Source organism: Molothrus ater, chromosome 26 (assembly GCF_012460135.2).
Source record: "Molothrus ater isolate BHLD 08-10-18 breed brown headed cowbird chromosome 26, BPBGC_Mater_1.1, whole genome shotgun sequence".
Lineage (NCBI taxonomy): Eukaryota > Metazoa > Chordata > Aves > Passeriformes > Icteridae > Molothrus > Molothrus ater.
This window is the reverse complement of record NC_050503.2, coordinates 1,438,087-1,461,358: the sequence shown is the minus strand read 5'-3', so window position 1 is coordinate 1,461,358 and position 23,272 is coordinate 1,438,087. Positions and strand designations below refer to the sequence as shown.

The 23,272-nt window shown below is 51.6% G+C and overlaps 1 protein-coding gene across 1 annotated transcript in view; it reads left to right on the top strand.

Annotated features, from left to right (window-relative positions):
• The window catches only part of REXO1 (RNA exonuclease 1 homolog), a 49,250-nt gene extending 26,016 nt beyond the window's left edge, over window positions 1-23,234 (top strand). The window contains exons 5-16 of the mRNA XM_036399371.2: window positions 68-231; window positions 2,319-2,456; window positions 4,887-5,010; window positions 6,082-6,195; window positions 8,780-8,917; window positions 10,905-11,018; window positions 12,259-12,332; window positions 15,781-15,891; window positions 16,215-16,330; window positions 16,478-16,616; window positions 19,756-19,876; window positions 20,863-23,234. Of these exons, the coding sequence (XP_036255264.1) occupies window positions 68-231; window positions 2,319-2,456; window positions 4,887-5,010; window positions 6,082-6,195; window positions 8,780-8,917; window positions 10,905-11,018; window positions 12,259-12,332; window positions 15,781-15,891; window positions 16,215-16,330; window positions 16,478-16,616; window positions 19,756-19,876; window positions 20,863-20,951 (1,442 nt within the window). The 3' untranslated portion in view covers window positions 20,952-23,234. The remainder of the gene's footprint in view (window positions 1-67; window positions 232-2,318; window positions 2,457-4,886; window positions 5,011-6,081; window positions 6,196-8,779; window positions 8,918-10,904; window positions 11,019-12,258; window positions 12,333-15,780; window positions 15,892-16,214; window positions 16,331-16,477; window positions 16,617-19,755; window positions 19,877-20,862) is intronic.
• Window positions 23,235-23,272: the final 38 nt, after the last annotated feature.

The following is a 23,272-nucleotide window of genomic DNA, read 5'->3' as shown; positions in this document are numbered from 1 at the left end:
GAGTTCATTCTGGCAGCCTGGAGCCCAGTGGCAGGATTTGTACCTGAGTGTTTTGTGTTCCCTGCAGGCCTTGGGAGCAGTAAGACAGCTGTTGGTGGCAGGAGTGTCACACCTTCCAATGACTCTGAAGCCTCCACCCTTCCTCTGAAGCCTTGCACCTTGGCTGGGATGGCTTCCAAGACCACCAGCACCATCGTGCCCAAAAGGGTAGCACATGTTCCCTCCTTACAGGTAAGGGGAATTTGAATTCTTTCCTGTCATTCCCCAGGGAGGGTGGAATGTTTGATCCTGCTGTTCCAAACTTAGCACTCCCTGAGAGTGGTGTTTTGATTATGTTGATTGAGTGGGTTTGTTTCTTCCTGTGGTTTTCCTAGATAGCATTGTATAAAAAATTAAACACTCAAGTGGTAGGAGCTTAAAAAGGTAGAAATACTTAAATGCTGCTCTGATCTCTGTGAATATTGATCACTTGTCTCCAATTTGAGCCTTCTCTTGTGCTGACTGGCCTGGGTGTGTTTGGGTCAGGGGCTTGGAACCTCCTGTGCTCAAAAGCCAGGGGTGGATTCATGGCCTTGCCAGGCTCTGTGGGCCACACTGGTGGTTATGAATAATGTCCCTCTGTGACCTAGATAATAAAATGTGAGCACTGAACTTCATGCTGCTGGTGGTTTTTAAAGAAAAGGCTATTTTGTCTTTGTTAGTTGCTTTTGTTTTGTTTCTCTTTACCCCCTGGGATCTCTGCCCAGCCTTTGGGTGCCTTTGTTATGAGTTCCTAAGCAAAGTGACAGGACACAGGGAATGGCTTCCACTGCCAGAGAGCAGGGTTAGATGGGATCTTGGAAAGGAATTTGTGGCTGTGAGGGTGGGCAGGCCCTGGCACAGGGTGCCCAGAGCAGCTGGGGCTGCCCCTGCATCCCTGGCAGTGCCCAAGGCCAGGCTGGACAGGGCTGGGAGCAGCTGGGACAGTGGAAGGTGTCCCTGCCATGGCAGGGGTGGAATGGGATGATTTTTAAAGCCCCTTTCCCACCCAAACCATTCTGGGATTCTGTTAAGTCCCTCCTTTCCTGGTACTTGCTAAGACAACTGAGAGCAGAATTCCCCCTGGAGCAGCCTGGGATGGCATAAGGAGCTGTGTGCTGGAGTGCATGGCAGAACTGGTTAGTGCCAGGACTTGGTTAAAGATCCCTTTTTGATGATGCTTTGTGTCAAGATCTGTCATAACTTGCTCTGATTATTTCTAGAAGAGTGAAAAGTAATTTTTTTCCTTTCCCACCCAAACTGCCACCATAGTAACGTCGAACTTGAAGCTGATTAAAAATAAGAGAAATAAGTGAAAGGATAAAATATTTAGCAGAGTTAGAGAGGTGCTTAAGGGTATAATATTAGAGGTTGAGAATTTATATATTTAATGGAAATTTAATGATGCCCTGTTCAAATCCCTTTGAACAGGGCATCAAGGTGAGAGTCTCCTGGGGAAAATGAGCACTTCTCCCATTGGGATAGGACCAGTTGCTCCCCTTGGAACAAGCTCACACCTTCCACAGAGTTGTTGTTATTCCAGATTGCAGCAGATGGCTTGGTTTATGGATATCTCTTGGGTGGGATGGAGGACAACTGACAAAACAATTGGGTGTTTTAGAGATGAATGAACATTTTCCTCTCTGAAAAAGAGACAAGTGTGCTTTGATGTGGGGCATAAACTGGTGTGAAATGGAAAGCTGCAGTGGTGGCTCACAGCTCAGCCCAACATGCAGCTTTTGAAGAACATGCCATTAAATTGAAGGGGGCAAATCCTTTTAGGAACCTCATGATTGGCATGAAAAATGGAAGAAAACCCCCAATGCAGTCAATTTACAGGAATGCCCCAGGAAGTGGGGGTGGGATCAGTTACAGCCTGGCAGGAGGGGCCTCCTGTTCTCTCTTCAGAGCCAGAGCACCAAACCTGTGTGTGGTGCCCATCACTGGTGGTGTGTGTTCATGGCTCCAGTGGTGCTTGGTGCCATCCTAACCTTGGCCCTCTCAGTGGAAATGTCAGCATGCCCTGCTCTGGAATGCTGGGTGTGACTAATGCCCCTGGAGTCCCTGGCTCCTGGCTGACCTCAGAGTGAAATACAGCTGTTTTCTGAAGGACTTAGAGCACTGAAGGTGGTGAAGCCTCAAGTGGTATTTTTAGTACCAAAAGTGCTGCGTGTTAAGTTTGGCTTTGGGCAGATTTTCAAAAAGGAAGTCATCCCATGATTAATAACAGGAAGTGGGAGAGCCTCAGAGCAACCTCCTGGAGCCTGACCAGCCTCTTTCTCTCTCTGTCTCACCCCCAGAGCACCACTTTACAGAGGCCTGTTATTCCCACAGAGTTTGGTGCTAAAGTCCCAACCAACATTCGTCAGAGGTATCTCAATCTCTTCATTGATGAGTGCCTGAAGTTCTGCTCCTCCTCCCAGGAAGCCTTCGACAAGGTCTGTACACATCCCTGCTTCTCAGAATAATGTTTGCAGCAGGGAATGACATCCTCTGCCTTGGCCAAAACCTTCTAAAATGGTAGCAAATCCAGAAAACTGAATTGTATTTATGCTTGTAGAAACTTGGGGGTGTGAGCTTGATGATCTTAAGGTCCCTTCCAAGCCAGACCATTCCCTGATTCCCTGAAGATTCCCCTATCCACAACTGAGGAAAATGGCATTAAATATCACCAGAATGGGCAACAGCAAGTGTCATTCCAGTGGGGGCTTCCAGTAGGAAATCCCATCTTTCCCTTCATTTGCAAATCTTGCCTGAGCCCTTAATAACCCCAGGAGAGGATGCAGAGGAATGTGCATTGTGGTCAAAGAGCTTCTGCTCTGGTGCAGCCAAAAACACCTCCTGGAATCAAAGTGTTGAGCACAGGGAAGTGTTTGGGATAGACGTGTTTGGTTGGGAATTGGGTCCTTGCTGCTTCTGAAGGCTGTTAAGGAGACTTTAAGGAACTTTCTAGCAGTAGGGACAGTATGGTTGGATTTCCAGAAGAGAGTAATACATTTTCTTGGAAAAGCTTGGCTGTTATTTGGGTAAATGTGGGACATTGTGTGGTGTGTTCCAAAACAAAGCAGACACCACAAGGATTTCTTTTGTGGGATTCCACCTTCCCAAGGAGCCACCATTTGCCAAACCTCCTTTTCTTACCAGTTAAGATCTTGCACTGCCCCAAAGTGGGGAAAGCAGCCTTGCCCAGGCAGTTCCAAGAACAAGAATCAAGAATTACTTGATGAAAACATGGCGAGCTTAGATATTCTTGGGAACAAGAGCAGCTCTGGAATACTTAAGCCAAGGTGGCAGCAGACTTTATACTGGGGGAAAGACAAAGGATGATACCAGTTTAAAATATGTTAAAGTTTCAATTTTTTTTTTTTTTTTGCTAAGTAGGAAAGTTTTATTAATCTCTTCAGGAAAGTTTCTCATGAAAGTACTTTTTCTAGCACTTTGCTTAAAATGAAATACTTTTTTTCTCTTATTTATGTGAGCAAGTACATATTGGTGCCATATTCTGCTTTATTACTCAATTCCTTGTCAGGCAATTTTTTTTCTTTGTGGTCCTACTGATGCCTTGTGAAGGCTGAGCTAGAACAGAGACTGGACAGAGCTAAAGAATAAAGCAGGGATTTATTAGGAGGCCTGAATGGATCCACCCTGGGCAGCACAAGGGCCCAGCCAGGGCTGCACCCAAGATAAAACCCAAAATGGTCACAAAATGCACAACCAGGTCACAGGGTCCCTCACTTTGATCAGTTCTGCTCCATTTGCATATTGGAGTTCATTGTCCAATTCCAGCCCCACCCCATGCAGTCCCATCCTTGTTTTTCTCTCTCCAGCCCACGGTGTTTGTCCTCTTGGGGCTGAGATTTGGATCATTTGTCCTTGGCCCCCAGCTGGAGCAGGAATTGTTTTGTCTCCCTGCTCTGTGCACAGAGCTCACCATGCCATAATGTGAAACCCAGACCCACAGACTAAAGCAGCACAGAATCTGAAAAACAGAAAAGCTCAAACCTGAGGCATCACTACTTGGAGTCTGTATTTAAGAGCCAAACATTTCTTTTCTCCAAAAGCCATGGAAATGTGGCTGCCCCATCCCTGAGAGTGTTCAAGGCTAGGTTGGATGGGGCTTGGAACAACCTGGGATAGTGGAAGGTGGAAAAAACTGATCTTTGAGGTTCCTCCCTGACAGAACCTGAGGACATTCCTCTGACTGCCCTTGAGGACTTGAGGCCCTGGCAAGGGGCTCAGAGACCTTGGCACAGAGTCACAAACACCTGTGCCTTTGATTTTAGTCCATGGAAACAATTCCCAACTTTGTGTGAAGAGTTACAAGCCACAGGGGTTTGAGTAGAATGATAGTGAATTTACCACAGGGTGGAAAAGTAGAATTTTGGGGTTTTTAGAATGGGGGTTCAAGAGGCAAGATAGAGGAATCTGGGCATGTTCTTTCTCCTTCTTCTTCTCTTGTCCTCCATCTTCTGCTGTGATGGTGGCACTTTTGGGTTGGTTTAGAGTACAGACAGACTGTCTAACATAGGTGATAGGTATTGGAAAATTATTGTAAATAAAGTACAGGTAGTGTTTAGTATAAAAAGATAACACCATCTGAGGGTGGTCAGTGTGCCTCAACCTGACCTGCCAGACAGATCTCAGCAGGTCAAACAGACAATGATTAGATAAGAGCAAATAAACAACCTTGAGAACCAGAGCCAAGGAATTCTGCCTTCTTCTTCCATCTTGGGGTTTGGAAACAGAGACTTTCCAACACCTCAGGGTCATCTCAACACCAGAGACCTCATCACCTCCCATCCCAAACCGTTCTGGGGTTCTGTGAGCAGTGGAAAGGAGTGTGTGGTGATGGTTTGTGCTGTTCCCAGGCCCTGGCAGAGGAGAAGGTGGCCTACGAGCGCAGCACCAGCCGCAACATCTACCTGAACGTGGCTGTGAACACCCTGAAGAAGCTCCGCAGCCTCGTGCCCAACTCCCCAGCCAGCACCAACAGTAGGTACCTTGCAGCTGAGCAGCTGGAGCCCTGCTGGGATTACAAACCACACAGAGAAACTTGTTTCAAAAGCCAGAACCCATTTCTCAGCAGCATTATGCTGAAAGGCAAACAGCTCCAGTTTAGCTTTTTATAGCCTGGCAAGCCTTAATGGGCCTTCAAGAGGCAGGTCCTGCAATGCTTTGTTGGCTTTCTCAGCCTAAATGGAGATAATGCCACATGGGTGGGTTTTTTTTTTAGCACAAGTTCTTTCAAATGAAAAGCCCTGCTAATGGAGTAACTTTCACATGATGCCTTCAAAGTGATAGACTCGTCCATCACCACAGAAATCTGTTACACACATTAAGCTTCAAGAGAGAAACGAAGAGGGTTAAGACATTTCATTATTGGCCCTCCAGAGGGTACATTAAACAATCAATTTGTGCTGTTCTTGTGATTTTTTTTTCCTTTGGTCTCTTCCCTTCTCTCCTCTCTGTCTTCATTACGTTCCTGGCCATTAGGCAGAGCAGCTGAACTTGGAGGCTGGCCTTTAGGAGAGGGCTGCCAGTTAATGATTAGTAAAAAGCCCCTCTCTGCCATTGTCTGATGTGTTGAGCATATTCTAGAGCTCTGAAGCTCCTTTCTGAAAGAAGCTGAAGGATCCTACGTGGGAGGTTGGTCTGCAGGGCCCCAGAATCAAAGCTGCTTCCTGGGGGTGGGTGATGCCCTCACACAGCACATGAAGGGGTCAAGTTGTTTCTGTGCTGACTCCTCTCTTCTGGTCAGTCAGAGGCCTTGCTGTGCAGAGTGAGAAGGGAGAGCTACAAGTTTCTAACAAAACTGGAAAAGTGTTTTTGCTGCCCTTAAAATTGCTGTGGGCTGACAGTGTGAACAGAATACTCTCTGTGGTGCTGGGATGGAAATGCTGGGCCAGCATGTGGCACAAAAAATCCATTTCTGGAGCAAAACAAGAGTTAAAGAGAATAAACACAATCCTCCTCTTGCCCATGTGTAGCGTCCCAAACTGGGACTGAAGTCACCCACTGGGTACCTGATGTCTGTCCCCCTGTGCTGCTCCCCTCTCCTTGCAGAGACAAGTAACAAGAAGGTGGTGTCCCACGAGGCTGTGCTGGGAGGAAAGCTTGCTGCCAAGACCAGCTTCACTCTGAACCGCTCAGGGAGCCTGAGAGCTGAGGATCTGACAGGTCAGAGCCTGTTCCTGCTGGGCTGTCACTGCTGAGGGGGGAGCTGAGGTGTGACACTGACTGGGGGGTGCAGGACCAGGCTGCTGCATTCACCTCGAGTTGTGGGGGCACTCTGGGCACCACAAGATCAGAAAGATCAAAAGCTGTTGGAGAGTGCCCAAAGGAGGGACTTGGAGCTGGGGAAGGGGCTGAGGAAAAAAGAAATGCAGCAGCAAATCCCAAAGCCAAACAGGACCCAGATGTCCTGGAAATCAGCAGACATGCAGAGAACCAGACCAAGGTGCCCAAGCTGAGCTCCTCTAAGGCAGGAGCATCCCTTGGGATGTGCTCAGCAACTGTTCCAGGCATCACAGCAGATCTGGCTCATCTCAGAGCACTGCAGAAAGGGCCCTGGGGGTCCTGGTCAGGGGCAAGTTGGATCTGAGTCACTGCTGGGCCCTGGCAGCCCCAAGGGCCACCCTGTGCTGGGGGCACCAGGCCCAGGGAGGGATTGTCCCACTCTGCTCTGCCCTGGGGCAGCCTCACCTCCAGTGCTGGGGGCACTTTGGGCACCACGAGATCAGAAGGAGCCAAAGCTGTTGGAGAGTGGCCAAAGGAGGGACACGGAGCTGGGGAAGGGCTGAGGAGCAGCTGAGGGCACTTGGCTGGTTCAGCTGGAGCCCAGGAGACTGAGGGGAGGCTCCTGGGGGCTGCAGCTCCTGCCCAGGGCAGGCACAGGGGCAGGGGCTGAGCTCTGCTCTGGGACAGGGACAGGAGCCCAGCAAGGGCTGGAGCTGGGCCAGGCCTTGGCATGGAGCTCAGGGCAAGGTTCTGCCCCCCGAGGCTGCTGGGCACTGCCCAGGCTCCCCAGGGAATGGTGCCAAGGCTGCCAGAGCTCCAGGAGCTCCCAGGGCTGCTCAGGGTGGGGTTCTTGGGGTGCCTGTGCAGGGACTGGGGCTGGGATCAATGATCGCTGAGGGTCCCTTCCCACTGAGAACATTCCAGGATTCCTTGGTTTGTCCAGTCTCTGGGCCTGTGTGAAGCTGGTTGTGGTGGCAGTGCAGGGCACTGGGGCTGTGTGTGTCACTCCTGGTGTCACCTGAACTCTCAGTGGCTGCTGCTGCCCAGGGTGACAGAGCTGGACAGGGCTCTGAGCAGCCTGGTCTGGTGGAAGGTGCAACAAGATGGTCTCTAAGGTCTCTCCCAGCCCAAACCTGCACTCTCAGGGGTGCTCAGGGTGGGGCTCTTGGGGTGGCTGTGCAGGGACAGGCGCTGGGATCAATGATCCCTGTGGGTCCCTTCTCACTCAGGATTATATGACCTGAAGTACTGGGATTTCTCTGTCCTCTGGCTGCATCACAGAGCTGCAGAGTCCCCTGGGGGATGGTGACACCACTGACCAGTGCCCCTCACTGAGGCTCTGAGGTCACAGCTGCAGCCTGGCTGGCTTTGATGGAGCATCAATAACCACTCAGAGCTGCCTCTTGTGCTTTGGGCATTATTTTACTTCAACTTTCTTGCCCTGAAGCAGTTCTTTACAATGTGCCTGTCAGATTAAAAGGCAAACTTAAAAATCTCCATTTCTGCAGGGCTCAGTTTCACCAATGTCACGGGAAGGTCGTATCGTAGCCAAAGGGTTGTGCCACGAGCATTTTTCATGTGGGCTCAAATCAGTTATGGGTATTTTGGTTGCCAAGAGATGTAGGCAAATTGTGGAGGAGATCAGAGGAGAGCCAGGGAGGCCATGGAGCAGAAGGAATTGACATTGAGAAAGCTTAAAAGGGCCAATATAGCTCAGCTAAGCAACATCAAAGGGCACCCAGGAATATTGGAAGGGTTTAATGCAGCAGCCAAAGGAGATATTGAGCAGAGTGCAAGGAGTTATAATTATTCTGTGAAATGAAACAAGCAGCCTGAAATCAGTAGCAGGAAGAAGCTTCTGATAATGAAGTTTTTAGGGAGCTGTGGGTGGCCTTTGAGGGGTATTTGAGGGCTGTGTTACCAATTATCAGCTGTTGCATTTAAACATTAGAATTGGAGAAGTCTCTCACATTTAGTGACAGGACAAGGGGAATGGCTCCCAGTGCCAGAGGGCAGGGCTGGATGGGATCTTGGCAATCAGGAATTGTTCCCTGGCAGGGTGGGCAGGGCCCTGGCACAGGGTGCCCAGAGCAGCTGGGGCTGCCCCTGCATCCCTGGCAGTGCCCAAGGCCAGGCTGGACAGGGCTGGGAGCAGCCTGGGACAGTGGGAGGTGTCCCTGCCATGGCAGGGGTGGGATGGGATGATCTCCAAGGTCCCTTCAACCCAAATTGGGTTGGTTCTATCAGTAACAGCAAGGCTGAAGATGGGCCTTGTGGAGGAATTCTGTTCCAGCTGTGCTTTCCAGACTTAATGCTCCTTCTTCAAGGAGTTTACAAATCAACTTGTACAATAATGGCCAGATTTTAAAAATGACCACCCAACACCTATTCCCCTGTCCACCCTGAGTTGAGTCAAGTTCAGAATAGTGGGGGAAGTTCAGTTTATCAAGGCAGGAGACTTTGTAAAGGCAGAAACACAGGCAGTGCTTCGGTGCTGAGAGCTGAGCCCTGTGTTTGTGTGCAGGAGCTGCCCTGTACCGGCGCCTCAAGGAGTACCTGATGACTGAGGAGCAGCTCAAGGAGAATGGCTACCCAATGCCTCACCCTGAGAAGGCTGGACGGGCTGTGCTCTTCACTGCAGAGGAGAAGAAAGTCACTGACTGTAAGCTCTGCTGCCTCTTTCCTTCTGCAGGGTCTGCTGGGCACGGCAGGAGCTGCCCCTTGGTCCTGTTGGGATGGGGAGTGTGGCTGCAGAACTCTGCTGCTCTGGAGAGTTACTTCAGCTTTCACATCCTGAGAATGCTGGTGTTGACCCAGAGTTTATAGTCTGTGAGGCTGAGGGAGGTTTCTAATTTGTAATTTCCAGGTAACAAGTGACAGGATGAAAGGAAACAGCTTCAAGTCGCACCAGAGGAGGTTTAGATTGGATATAAGGGAAAATTTTTGTGTGGAAAAGGTTGTGAAGCATTGAACAAGCTGCCCAGGGCAGTGGTGGAGTCATCACCCTGTAAATGTTGAACAAATGTGTGGATGTGGCACCTGGGGACGTGGTTTAGTGGTGACCACGGTGGTGGTGCTGATGGTTGGATTTGATCTTAAAGGTCTTTTCCACCCTCAGCAATTCCAGGATTCTGTGCTGCCAAAGAACAGCAATGGAACAGGTTGGAAAGAGGCTCCTGTTCTGCACATGGTGGCCCTCCCCTCTCCCAGGGGAAGGATTTTTTTCTGTCTCTGTCTGTGTGAGCTGCTGTTATGGTGGGATAAGGACTGACACAGGGCCAGGCTGGTTTTGCACTGGGTCCCTGCTCTGCTGCTCTGGATTGCAGAGTTTGCAGAGTTTTCCATTTGATCTCGTGGCACTTCTGGGCCAAATAGTTCCCCAGAGCCCTTTGTGCAGCTGGACAAAATGATCATAAAATCACAAAATAGTTTGGATTGGAAGGGACTTCAAAGCCCTATCTCATTCCACTCCCTGAACACCTTCCACCAGACTGGGTTGCTCCAACCCACATCCAGCCTGGCCTTGAACCCACAGGTTGGGTCAACCCACAGGATGGGGTCTTCCTCTGAATTTTCTGAACTCATGGCAAGATTTCTGCTCCTCAGCCCCTGCCTAAAGCAGGCTGTGCTGCAGCAGGGATAAAATCCAGACTGGTGATTTCTGTTGAGGTGCTTTGCCATGCACCCCTGAGCATCTGTGTGGAGAGACCTCACTAAAGTGTGTTAAGTGCTCATCCATGTTAACACCTTGTGCCTACATTTGTCCTGTGGTTGCTGAAGCAACCTGGGCAAAAGCTCTCTTGCATTAACACTGTCAAGTGCTGTATTTGTGAGAGCCCTTTTTTCCCAGGAACCAGCCAGCTTCTTTATATGAACCTGAGCTCATGTTCCTGCTTTTGTTCCTGTAGTTTCCTGCAGATGTTGCAGGATTTTTGAATTTCTCCTTGTTTAACTAAAGCTGCCACTGTGACCAGTTGGGCAGAGCTGGCAGTGTGCTAACAGCTTTAATGCTCACCCCAAAATGGAATTTTGGTGGAACTGTGGAATTGCATGGAGATCAGAAGAATCATAGCTCCTTCCCAGTGGCTTTTTGCATGTCCCTTCCCCAAATTTTGGGCAGTAAAAGCAGAGGTGGTAGGAGGGAGCAGTTGCAGACTGCCAGGCCCTGCCCTAAGTGCTCCTTCATCCAGCTGCTGGAAAATCCTGACAGAAAAGCTGTGCCCTAGAAGGGCTAAAATGTCATTTGGAAGTGACAAGGCACAGATCCCCTGGAAACCAGGCTTCATTAGCTCTGGTGTCCAAAGAATGACTTATTTATCCTGTTCCTTAAAATAACTGTGTTAGACTCCAACGTAATTTGCTGTGCGTGGAGAAACAATGCAGCAAACCTTGATGGAACTGAGGGCAGCTTATGTGGACCAGCAAAACCACTGGAGAGTCTTTGTGTTTGCCTCTGGGAAGTGTTTGGAGGGGGGGATTGCTGTGCCTTTATAGGAGTTTGCAACAACATTTGGAATCTTTTATAACAGAAAACATCATTTAACAGCGTTTGGGGCTGAGTGATGGTGATTTACTTGGCTTTGGCCAGGTGAGGGGGTAGGAAAGGCTGCTTGCAGTGACCTGGCTGTCGTTTGTCTCCTGTCCCCAAGCCTCGTGCAGGATCTGCTGTCGCTGTGGCACCGAGTACATGGTGTCAGCCTCGGGGAGCTGCATCCGCAGGGAGGAGTGCGTCCATCACTGGGGGCGCCTGCGCAAGCAGAGAGGTACAGCCAGCCCTGCCAGGCACTGCTGCATCGATGGAAAATCCCTTTGCCACCACTGCTTCTCCTGAGAAGCTTCAGCTTCCCCATGTTTTGCTCCTCTGGAATGTGATTTGGAGAATTGTTTACCCAGCATGTGAATTGGTTTTAATTAATGGCCAATCACAGCCAGCTGGGTCAGGCTCTCTGAGTCTGTCACGGGTTTTTTATTATCATTCTTTGCTCGCCTTCTGATGTCTCCTTCTTCTTTCTTTAGTGTAGTTTTACTGTATAATTATAATATAATAAATATAATATAACATAATTAATATAATATAGATAATATAATATAATATAATATAATATAATATAATATAAATAATATATCATAATAAATATAACATAATAAATATATTATATTAAATATATTATATTATATTATATTATATTATATTATATTATATTATATTATATTATATTAAATATATTATATTAAATATATTATATTATATTATATTATATTATATTATATTAATTATATTAATTATATTAATTATATTATATTATATTATATTATATTATATTATATTATATTATATTATATTATATATCAGCCTTCTAAGAACTTGGAGTCAATTCTCACCTCGTCCTGGGACCCACAACAACACTGCAACAATTAATAACCACAGGTTGGCCCTGCTGCCTGTGCTGCAGCCCCAAACACAGGCTCTTCCTCAGCTTTGAGCTTGATTTTGGGGCTTGTCACGCTCCCAGGTGGTGGCAGTTCTGTGCCTGTCACTGCAGTGGCCTCACAAAGAGCTGCTGGGCTTGGCTGTCCTCAGAATGTGACACTGGGGCTGCAGCATGGGGGTTTCATTTTTGTCCAGAAAAGTAAAGGGAAAAGCCTTGCTGTGCTTTTTGAAAAGAATCAGCCCTTTAAAAGGCTGACTGGGAGCACTAGAGGTCTGTCACTCCCAGGAGAGTTCACTGATCTTGGCTGAATTCATTTGCAGCAAGGCACTAACCTAGTTTGAGCTCTGCTCTGGTTTTCCATCAGAGCAGCTGAGTGGCTTCTGGAGTTTGTCTGGCTGAGTACCAGAGACTTAAACTCTTTAGATTGCTGCCTGTGAATCCACAGCTATTTTTCCCCTGTGTTGGACACACTTTTGTCATGCTTATCCAGGGGATCTGCAGTGAAAGCTGAAGTTCAGATCTCTTGTTAACAAGAGTTCTCTCCTTGACCCTTCATCTCTTTCTCTTTCAGTGCCAGGTGGGTGGGAAACTCACTACAGCTGCTGCTCTGGAGCTGTGGGGTCACCAGGCTGCCAGGTTGCTAAAGTAAGTGATGGAACAACACCTCTTCATTCTCAGTGACATTTGTGCTCTGCTCACACTGACAGTGGCTGGGAAATCCTTGCTTAAGCCTTTACAAGAACAGTGGCTTCCCTTAAGGGGATAAAACAAGTGCAACTTAATTTTTTTTTGCTCTGCAGTGGTAGGAAAATCCAGTATCTGACACTCAGCTGTCTGCAGTGAGCTGGGTTCATTTATCCTGAGCTGCCCAGCTCATCTGCTTGAGGGACATAGGAAAGCTCATGATCTTCAGTGAATCACAGAAGAAATGAGAAAGAAGGGATTTCCTTTTAAGGAGCAGTCTCAGAGCCTTGGCAACAGTGCCAAACCCTTTTCCCATCTTTTCCTTTCCAGATTCCCATGCTAAGGTAACTTTATCCTGGTGGACAGATCTTTTCTGACAAGTTTTCTTGGTTGTAATGAGGGGAGGACCCTTCCCAATGAGCCTGTTGTAACTCCAAAATATCACAAAACTTCTTTTGAGGGAGCCCAGCACTAGAAAAAGGAATGAAGAAACTTCTCAGCTGTGGAGTTTGATGGAGCAGAGCACTGTCTGGGTACCTTTGTACCTTTTTTCTTTCCCTTAGGCAGCAGAAGAGTTGCTGTGCCACCCCAGCATCCCCAGTCTGTCCTGTGCCTTTCTCTCAGGTCTCTGGGCATGTTCCTTGTCATTGTTTTAGTGGCATTTTTATATTTGGCAGCTGCCACACAAGGGAGAACAAAAAGCTAGAGGTAGAAGGTGATTCTGGGCAAAACTCAAGGTTTGTTAGAATTTATTTGTTTACACCATTAAAGCCTGTCCTGCACAGTTGGATTGGATGGGATCAGGTTATTACTTTTCTTTTTTTTCCACATGAATTTAAGATTTTTTTAAAAAATCAGCTGCTCTGGGCACCCTGTGCCAGGGCCTGCCCACCCTGCCAGGGAACAATTCCTGATTTCCAGGATCCCATCCAGCCCTGCCCTCTGGCAGTGGGAGCCATTGCCTGGCTCCTGTCCCTCCATCCCAGTATAAAAAGTCTCTCTCCCTTCTTTTTATAAGCCCCCAGTTTTCACAGCACCCCTTGGTAGCTTCAGGGTTGAATCCACAGCCTGCTCAGCATCAGAGCACACCGTGAAATTTTGAGATGTTGGGGTATTGGGGAGCACAGAATCCTTCAGTTTTGAAGAAATGCTTTGAAAGCAGAAAATCTTTGTAATGAGACACCATTCTCAGTAACTGGAGCAGTAAGCTGCTTAGAAAACTCGTGTGTGTCCAAGCACAGGGGTGGGAAATCCTTGCTTAAGCCTTTAGCAGAACAGTGGCTTCCCTTAAGGGGATAAACCAAGTGCAACTTCAATTGTTTTGCCCTGCAGTGGTGGGAAAATCCAGAATTTGGCGCTCGGCTGTGTGAGTGAGCTGGGTTTGCTGCAGTTAGGCAGGGAGGCAGGAGGTGGCAGGAGGGAGCTGTGCTGCTCCAGGGAGCCTGCAGAGGCTGCTCTTTGTGCTTCCTGAAAAACAGGAGCAACTTCCCTGCCCTCCTCCCAGCCGGGGAGAATTGGGCATTTTCATGACAACAACTGACAGAGAAAAATACCTAATGGGATTTTTTTCACTTCACTGCTCAGTTCTGTTGTATCACACAGGGAGGGAAGGGCTGAAGCTGCAAGGGGAGAGTGTTTGGTGTCTCCTGGCTGCTGAGCTGCTCTCCCCAGTCCCTCAGCAGAGCAGTTCCATGCCATGGGTGCAGAGGGACAAGTGCAGCCCCTGGCAGCAGTGATCCATGAGGCCTTGGAGCAGTGCTGGCTGTGGAATCTGGGACAGATTGGCCTCAGTGTTGGCCCAGCTGCCTCATTAAGTTCAAATGATGCAGTTCCTGTGCTCTGGCTGTACCTGCAGTAGTGACCTGTGCAGGAAAATATGCAAATCCTGCTTTGGTTTCCTCTCTGCCCACACGTAGCAGCTTTACAAGGGCCTCAGTTCCTCCTCTCTCCAGCCTTTAATCCTGGGACAAACCAGAACAGTTTCATTCTTTGTAGGGTGAGACCTTTGGGAAGCTCTGTCCTGTGCTGGGCACTGCTGAGGTCCCACCTCAGTTCCTGGGGTCAGTTTGGGCTCCTCATGACAAGAAGGACATTGAGGGGCTGGAGCATGTCCAGAGATGGGAACAGAGCTGGGGAAGGGTCTGGAGCACCAGGAGAGGCTGAGGGAGCTGGGAAGGGGCTGAGCCTGGAGCAAAGGAGGCTCAGGGGGACCCTGTGGCTCTGCACAGCTCCTGACAGGAGGGGACAGCCCAGGGGTCGGGCTATGCTCCAGGGAACAGGGACAGGAGCAGAGGGAACGGCCTCAGGCTGGGCCAGGGGAGGTTTAGGTGGGATATTGAGAAAATTTCTTCACAGAAGGGTTTGTAAAGCATTGGAAGGGGCTTCCCAGGACAGTGATAGAGTCACCAACCCTGGGAGTGCTCAGGAAGCACGTGGGTGTGGCACCTGGGGACATGGTTTAGTGGTGACCATGGTGGGGCTGCTGGGTTGACTTGATGATCCTGGGAGTCCTTTCCAGCCTTATGGATTCAGTGATTCCTTGGTTTTGGGCATGGCAAAGGAGGCTGTACCCAGGTTGCTGTGGTTGTACACAAAGACATGGAGATTTAGGGACAGACAAAACTTCAACACAACAAAAAACCCCACTGGGGAATAAGGGAGGGAGAGCATCACCTCTGGGTGTGGTGCAGGTTGCTTTTACCTAGAACCATGTTAGCAGGCAAAAGGACTGTCCCAGCTCTGCCTTGCCCTCTGCTACCTGTTCCTGCTTCCCCTTTAAACTTCCTCCAGCTCAGATCCCCTGCTTGCCAGGAAGGTTTCAGGATAACCAGTGGGATCTGAGCTGTGGAGGAGTGTGGGAGTATCTGTGTTGCAACAGCAGCTCAGTCATGCACTGGCTAAAACCACTTGTGAAATCACTCCCTGAGTTTTCCTGCTGGATCTTGTTGACCCTGGAGCTGGGAACAATGCTTGGAAATGCCCTCCATTGCCTCACGTGCTGCTGGGCTGGGGCTGCTGTGGGTGTGGCTGCCTGGGTGTGGATGCACACATTGCTCTGGAGTCTGGGCTTAGGATCCTGCACCTGGCCTTGATTTGGCCACAGGAACCAGGAGCTGGAGTTACAGCAGAGTCAGGCCTCAGTGTGACCCTTCCTGACTAATTCTGCTCCAGATTGAGAGCTCCTTCTCCCCAGACATGTCCTGCTCCTCCATGTGCTGTCAGTACGATGCCACCAGCCCTGATGTGCCACTGGAATCAGGGCTGCCATGCTGTGTTTGCTGTGGTTGTGAACTTCTCAAAACTTATTCCTCATTAAGAAATTACTAAAACTCAAGTGGAGGTTTGTTGGAGTGGGCTCTTTGGCTTCTTGTTCCTATGCTCACCAGCTGTCCCTGTCTTTTCCTTTCAGCAACACGTGCACGATGGGCGCAAGGAGAGCCTGGATGGTTTTGTGAAGACTTTTGAGAAGCTGCCCACAACTGATGGCTACCCTGGGATCTATGCCTTAGACTGTGAAATGGTGGGTCCAAAGCCAAAACAAAGCTTTTTGGGGCTGCCTGAGGTGTGACACAAGTGGCTGTTTTTGTGTGTGACACAAGGGAAGCTGTTTGCTGACCCGATTCTCTCTGTTCTGAATATTGGTGCTGGAGGTGTAAATGAGCTCTTATTGATTGCTGTGTTTGGCTTGAGGGCTGTGCAGCCCTGGCAGGCTCTGACTGGCCCACGCTGGGCAGTGCTGCTGCCTGGCCTTGCTGCATTTTGGGAGCTGCAGCCCTTGGTGAGGGGCTCCACAGATCCCACACTGTTCTGGCCTGTGCCATCACTTCTGCCCTGTTCTTGCAGTGCTACACTAAGCAAGGACTGGAGCTGACAAGAGTAACTGTGATCAACTCAGAGCTGAAAGTGGTGTATGACACCTTTGTCAAGCCAGACTCCAAGGTGGTGGATTACAACACCAGGTGAGGATGGTTTTCCTTGGGACAGAGCTTTGTGCTCTCTCAGGAACTTGCTGAAACTCCCCTGACCACCACTCCCTAAGGGCTGAGGGGCTTTGAGGTATTTCTTCAAGTGAAGGACCCCCACCTGTTCCATGCTGTTCTGTGCAGGTTCTCAGGTGTGACAGAAGAGGACCTGGAGAACACGAGCATCACCCTGCGGGATGTCCAAGCCGTCCTCCTGAACATGTTCAGTGCAGACACCATTCTGATAGGGCACAGCTTGGAAAGCGACTTATTTGCACTAAAGGTAACTTGAGCTCTGCCTTCACATCTCCCTGGGGTGCTTTCCCACCCTGGGGGGGGTTAGGTGGAATTTAGGAACTGTTGATTTCCAAGGATCAGGGGGGTGGTCTCACCTCAGGTCCTGTGTGCAGTTGTGGGCACCACGATATAAAAAAGCCATGCACCCATTAGAGAGTGTCCTGAGGAGCTGTGAGGATGGGGAAGGGTCTGAGGGGCCTCATGAGGAGCAGCTGAGGGCACTTGGCTGGTTCAGCTGGAGCCCAGGAGACTGAGGGGAGGCTCCTGGGGGCTGCAGCTCCTGCCCAGGGCAGGCACAGGGGCAGGGGCTGAGCTCTGCTCTGGGACAGGGACAGGAGCCCAGCAAGGGCTGGAGCTGGGCCAGGCCTTGGCATGGAGCTCAGGGCAAGGTTCTGCCCCTCGAGGCTGCTGGGCACTGCCCAGGCTCCCCAGGGAATGGTGCCAAGGCTGCCACAGCTCCAGGAGCTCCCAGGGCTGCTCAGGGTGGGGTTCTTGGGGTGCCTGTGCAGGGATGGAGCTGGGATCAATGATCCCTGAGGGTCCCTTCCCACTGAGAACATTCCAGGATTCCTTGGTTTGTCCAGTCTCTGGGCCTGTGTGAAGCTGGTTGTGGTGGCAGTGCAGGGCACTGGGGCTGTGTGTGTCACTCCTGGTGTCACCTGAACTCTCAGTGGCTGCTGCTGCCCAGGGTGACAGAGCTGGACAGGGCTCTGAGCAGCCTGGTCTGGTGGAAGGTGCAACAAGATGGTCTCTAAGGTCTCTCCCAGCCCAAACCATTCCATGATTCTATGACTGACCCCAAATCATTTGCCTCTCACCCCTGCCTGATCTGTTCTTTGTTCTGTGCCAGCTTTTCTAGGAATTGTGCTGTTAATTTGATGAAGTTATTTTGACCTTTTACCTGTCCTGTTTCCTGCCTTGCCCTCACCAGCCTGGTGTGCCCAGGGTCCTGCCAGGGACTGTGTCCTGCCCTGAGGGGTTTGTCCTGGGCCAGCAGGAGAGCATGTGGCAGGCAGGAGCCAAGTCTTTGTGCTCACATGCCAGAACTTCCCTCAGCCATTCTTTGTCCCACAGCTCTCCTGCTGAAGCCTCTGTGGCTGCCAGCTCCCAGGGCTGGGCTGGGTTGGAAGCAGGAGCTTTTAATGCCTGTAAAACACTTTACCTCTCCATGGCACCCTTTATCCCAGCTTTGGAGAGGCTTCATCATAATCAGAAAGACATTATTTCCAGTTAGATCAGCTCGAGATGACTGCCTTGGCCTCTTAGAGGCTTGATTTTCTCTTAGCACCACAGCTGCTGCCAAGAGGAGGAGCCAGAGCAATGTGGGGTGTCACAGCAGAATGGCCCAGGGCTGTGGCACCAAAGCCATATCTCACTAATGGCTGTGGCAACTTCCAAGTGCTGATGGCATTTCAAGTTTTATTTAAAGCTTTATTATCCTGTTTCCTCACTCTTCCTGATCTACATAAGTAATTACCAGTGTGTCTGGGAGGGTGCCAGGGCTGAGTGCAGTCCAGGGGAGATTATCCATAACATTGGCAGTTTTATATTCTGAGGAGTGGAGCAGGTTGTTCCTGTTGAAGTGCAGTTGTGGAGCTGTTCCTGATGGAGTTCTGGGCTGTCCTGCAGCATGAGCTGGTGCCTGGGGGCAGAGAGGAGAGGGGATTATCAGGGTCCTGTTGGAGTTATCCCTGTTGGGACAGGACTCAGGTTTATCTCTTAGGCCCAGCCCTTCACTGCTGTGCTCAGGATGTGGGATTGCCCTCACCCACATTCCTCCAGCTCCCGCTGAATGTAGCTCATGACAGCAGAGAATTCATCTTGTCTTGGCCTGAGAGGAAGAAATCAGTGTTAAAAAAAGCCCAAGCCAGCCTGCCCTGTGGTTACAGACTTCATCAGGTGGGGCCTTTTGGCTGTCCCCAGCCCCTTGGTGCAGGGCAGGGAGCACTTTGACCTGTTCAGCATCCCCAGTTCCCCCAGTGTGGTGACAATTCACAGCTGAGCTGTTGCATTAGAGGGCTGGAGCCAGCCTGGCACAGCTGGGGGTGCTCACCTGGACAAGAGAAGGCTCCAGGGACACCCCAGAGCCCCTGGCAGGGCCTGAAGGGGCTCCAGGAGAGCTGCAGAGGGACTGGGGACAAGGCCTGCAGGGACAGGAGCCAGGCAATGGCTCCCAGTGCCAGAGGGCAGGGCTGGATGGGATCTTGGCAATCAGGAATTGTTCCCTGGCAGGGTGGGCAGGCCCTGGCACAGGGTGCCCAGAGCAGCTGGGGCTGCCCCTGCATCCCTGGCAGTGCCCAAGGCCAGGCTGGACAGGGCTGGGAGCAGCCTGGGACAGTGGGAGGTGTCCCTGCCATGGCACTGGATGGAGTAGAAGCTCTTTAAAAAGTCCCAACTCAAAACACTCTGATATGATTCAGTGATAAAATTTCCTTGTCCCATTCCATCCTTGCTGAGCTGGTGCTGGTTAAAAACTTCCTGTTGATTCATTGCTGGTGGATGGGAGGATTTGGGGTTGGTTTGCACCCTGAAGGCCAGACCTGCTCTGCAGCAGCAGTGGGATGTACATCCTGCTTTGTCATGTGGGCACATCCTGCCCACTTCTGTCCCCATCTCAGGATCCCAGAATGGTTGGGTTGGAAGGGACCATGAGGATTACCCAATTCCAATGCTCTGCCATGGGCAGGGTGCCCCTCACCAGACTGAGAAGCAGCTGAGAGTTTGCTACAGCTCCCACAGGGGCTGTTCTGTGCAGTCTGCTGGTTCTTCAGTTTAGTTTTTAGTTGGGAAAGACTCCAGAGCTATTGCAGCTTCTCCAGGCTGGGGGGTCAAGGATTGGCCTGTCCTGCTGGATCAGCCCCAATCTCTGCTGAGATTCAGGAAGCCTCCTGAATGTGAGGTTCCAGGGCAGTGGGGCTGGCACAGCAGTGGGAATGCTGTGTGCCCACACCCTGCACGGGTGCCCACATGCCCAGAGCCTCCTGCCAGACTGGTTGGGCTGGAAGCTGCCGAGCGCTGCACGGAGCCCAGAGCTGACCAGAAGGCTCCTGCAGCATGGCTGATGGCCAGGAGTGCCTGTCCCTGTGGGAGTGGGGGAATAACCCTGCTGCTGTGCTCGTCCCCAGCTGATCCATGGCACTGTGGTGGACACAGCCATCGTGTTCCCCCACCGCCTGGGGCTGCCCTACAAGCGGGCGCTGCGCACGCTGATGGCCGACTACCTCAAACGCATCATCCAGGACAATGGTGAGACCTCTGAGGGACCCCACACCTCCTGGCTGTGCTCTCCTCAGCCCTGCCTTCCTCTGCTCTCCCCAGTCCTCCTGCCACTGGTGTTTTGTGCCCTGCATGTGTGTGGTAGCTGGGAATGTGCTGGCGTAAGAAGCCTCAGCCACAGTTCATGTGTATGACCCCTGCTCCAAGGGCAGAGCTCTCCCTGCTTCCCTCCCTGTGCTGAGTGGGACCGGGGGGTGGTGTGGGAAGGCTGAGGGTGGCTCTGCCAAGGTCAAGTCCTGCCTCCCTTTCTCTCTCTGGCCAGCTGGGATGGACCCTCCTGTTGGAAGTGGGGCCTGTTCCCTCCTGTCCTCCCTGAGCACATTGTGAACATTGCTGGGGAAGCTCCCAGCTGTTCCACAGCTGATGGTGTCAGGGTCAAACCCAGCAAAAAGTCTGGGTTTAGTGGAAAAAAATACGTGTTTAATGTTGGGAATGTTCAGCCTAGAGAAGAGAAGGCTTTGGGAACTCCTTAAAGCCCCTGGCAGGGCCTGAAGGGGCTCCAGGAGAGCTGCAGAGGGACTGGGGACAAGGCCTGCAGGGACAGGAGCCAGGCAATGGCTCCCAGTGCCAGAGGGCAGGGCTGGATGGGATCTTGGCAATCAGGAATTGTGGAATCCATCCCTGGAATGGATTTCCCAGAGCAGCTGGGGCTGCCCCTGCATCCCTGGCAGTGCCCAAGGCCAGGCTGGACAGGGCTGGGAGCAGCCTGGGACAGTGGGAGGTGTCCCTGCCATGGCAGGGGTGGCACTGGGTGGGCTTGAACAAACCATAACCCACAAACCATTCTGGGATTGTGTGGAATTCTTTCAGTGCCCAGCTGTGGCTCAGGGTGCTCCCAGGTGTGGCTGTGGCTGCAGGGGCCAGGGAGGAGCTGCCTCTGCCTGGGGAGCTCCTGTGCTGAGCTGAGCTGAGCTGAGCAGGCAGAGGGGGCAGTGCCACTGTGTTTGTGTCCCCAGTGGAAGGACACGACTCCAGTGAGGATGCCAGAGCCTGCATGGAGCTGATGGTGTGGAAGATCAGAGAGGATGCGAAGGTGAAGCGATGACCTCGTGTGGTGTCTCTGCTGTTCTCCTGCACCTCTGTGAAGAAGCAGTGCAATAAATGCCCACAGCCACTCTGTCCCCCCGTGCCAGCAGCATGTTCCTGCTCCCACCATCCCAGCAGGACTCCTGCACTCACACCTGCAGTCCCCCTGCCCAGGTGGTGGCTCTCAGATCCTCAGGCTCCACCTGAGGGATTCTCTGTGGTCCAAGCTCTGCCTTTTTGGGCCTGGCAAGGTGGTTTGGAGTAGCACAACCAGAACTTCTTGGTTCCTAGGAGAAGCTTGTTAGAGGTAGGTTGGAGATGTGCAGGAGGATCTTACTGGTTCAGTTAAAGGTAGATTGTTTACTTTTTTTTTTTTTCTCCCAAATGTAACTTAAATTGCCTCTGTACTCCAAAGCAGTGTTTGGAGAGGGGGGAGATGGAAGAAGGTTGGGCAGGAAGCTGAGAGTGGATTGTGTAGCTGGTGTGGGAAGCAATAGCTGAGGATCAAGCACTTGGGAAGGGATCCTGGTGCAATCCCACTGTGGAGCTGCAGAAGAGGGAGGCTGGCTCTGAGGGACAGCAGTGAGGTGGGATCTGGGAATTGGCACCTGGTTCTGCAGTCAGTGCAAAGGGGGAACCCACCAGTGTCCCCCCTTGCCCAGACCTCAGGGAGCCACGAGGCAGGACAGGGACAAACAGCACCCAGAGCCAGGGAGAGGCTGCATCCCATCACTGCAGGGTGGCACAAGGATCCTACCCTCGCCCTCAGCTTCCAGCAGGGCCCCAGTGAGCTTGTGTTCAGGGAACAAGGTTTTTGGGGTGCAGATGGGGTTGCACCTAAGGGTGGCCCCAGCAGAGTGCAGGAGTCCCCACCAGGCTGGCCCTGCCGCAGGGACTTGGTCCAGGCAAAAGCAATAGGGGAAAATTTCACCCATTTCTTCAAAATTCCTTCATTTCACCTCATTCACATGTTGGGATTCTGCAGAGAGCAAAGGACCCAGCTGTGTGTCTGGAGCCTGGACTAGAGCACTGCTGGGTGTGACTGTCACTGGCGTGAGTGGGTGGCACTGGTGGCTCCCTCTGCCCAGCCCCTGCTGCTGTCTGGGGACAGCAGAGCTGAGGGCAGCAATCCCCATGGACCCCATGGTGTCTCAGCTGGGCTCAGGGAGCACCTTCACCCCAGAGCAGTGACCCTGAGCCTCCCTGGCAGCACTGGAGTTGTGTCCCTTGGTGCTGCTGTGTCCCTGTGTCCCTTGGTGGCTGCTGTGTCAGTCTGGGGGCAGAGGAGCTGCTGGGCTTTGGTTCCTGTCAGAGCCAGGTCCTGCTCACTCCTCGGTGCCCCTGCTGGGCTCAGGGTTTGGGGACAGCTCTGTGTCCCCTGCATGTCCTGCTGAGCTGGCCCAGCCATGGGCAGGGGTCCAGGACAGGGATGTCCCTGCTCCACCCCACGCTGGCCCTGGTGGATTCTCCCATCCACTGCTGCCCTCAGAGGCAGGGAGGTGACTTCTCTGCCAGGCTCTGCAGGAGCACTGGGGCTGTACAGACTCCTGCTACTGCTGAGCCCACCCTTGTTTCCTCTGGCAGCCAGTTCCTTAGCCCAGCTTTGGGGGATGCAGCTCCCCCAGTGCTCCACATCCAGCTCTGCTCCTTCCCTGCCTTGGGGCTTCCACCCCAAGCAGCCTTGGGACCCCTTGGGCTGTCCCTGTGTCCCAGGCTGTGGGACAGACAGTTCAGTGCCTGCCAGCTGGGGAGGGAAGGTTTGTTCCTGTTTCTGCCTCTTTGCCATGTTTATCCCCCGTTTATCTTCACCCCTGGCTGCAGGGATGGAATGTCCCTGGAGCAGCCAGGCCTCAGATTTGGCTCTTGCCTGTTCCTCACAGGCAGCTCCTGCTCCCCAGCCTCCCACAGCAGCTCCTTCCCTGGCACAGCCATGGGCACCGGGTGCTGTGTCCTGCTCTGCAGCTCTTGGCTCCATCCCCCCTCCTGGGGCTGGGGCAGGCAGGGAATTCCTCCAGGCAGGAATCCTGCCAGCCCATGCACCTCCATCATTTCCCCTTCTTTCCCCATGGTCAGCCTACACTGAGGCTTTTGGGGTGGGGGTGAGGGGGGTGTCTGTGTCAAGGGATGTCCCTGGGAGGGTGGAACCATATCCAGCCACACCATGGGTGTGCTCAGAGCCAGTCCTGGCCCAGGGCTGCCATCACCTCCCCAGCACCAGAGGTTTGGTTGGGTTGTACAGAACGATTGTAACCTGTAACTTTTTGTAATTGTTTTTAATAAAAGAGTGTTGACTAGATGCACATCCCTGAGTCTGAGACTGCTCTGCCTGCTGGTGGGGTG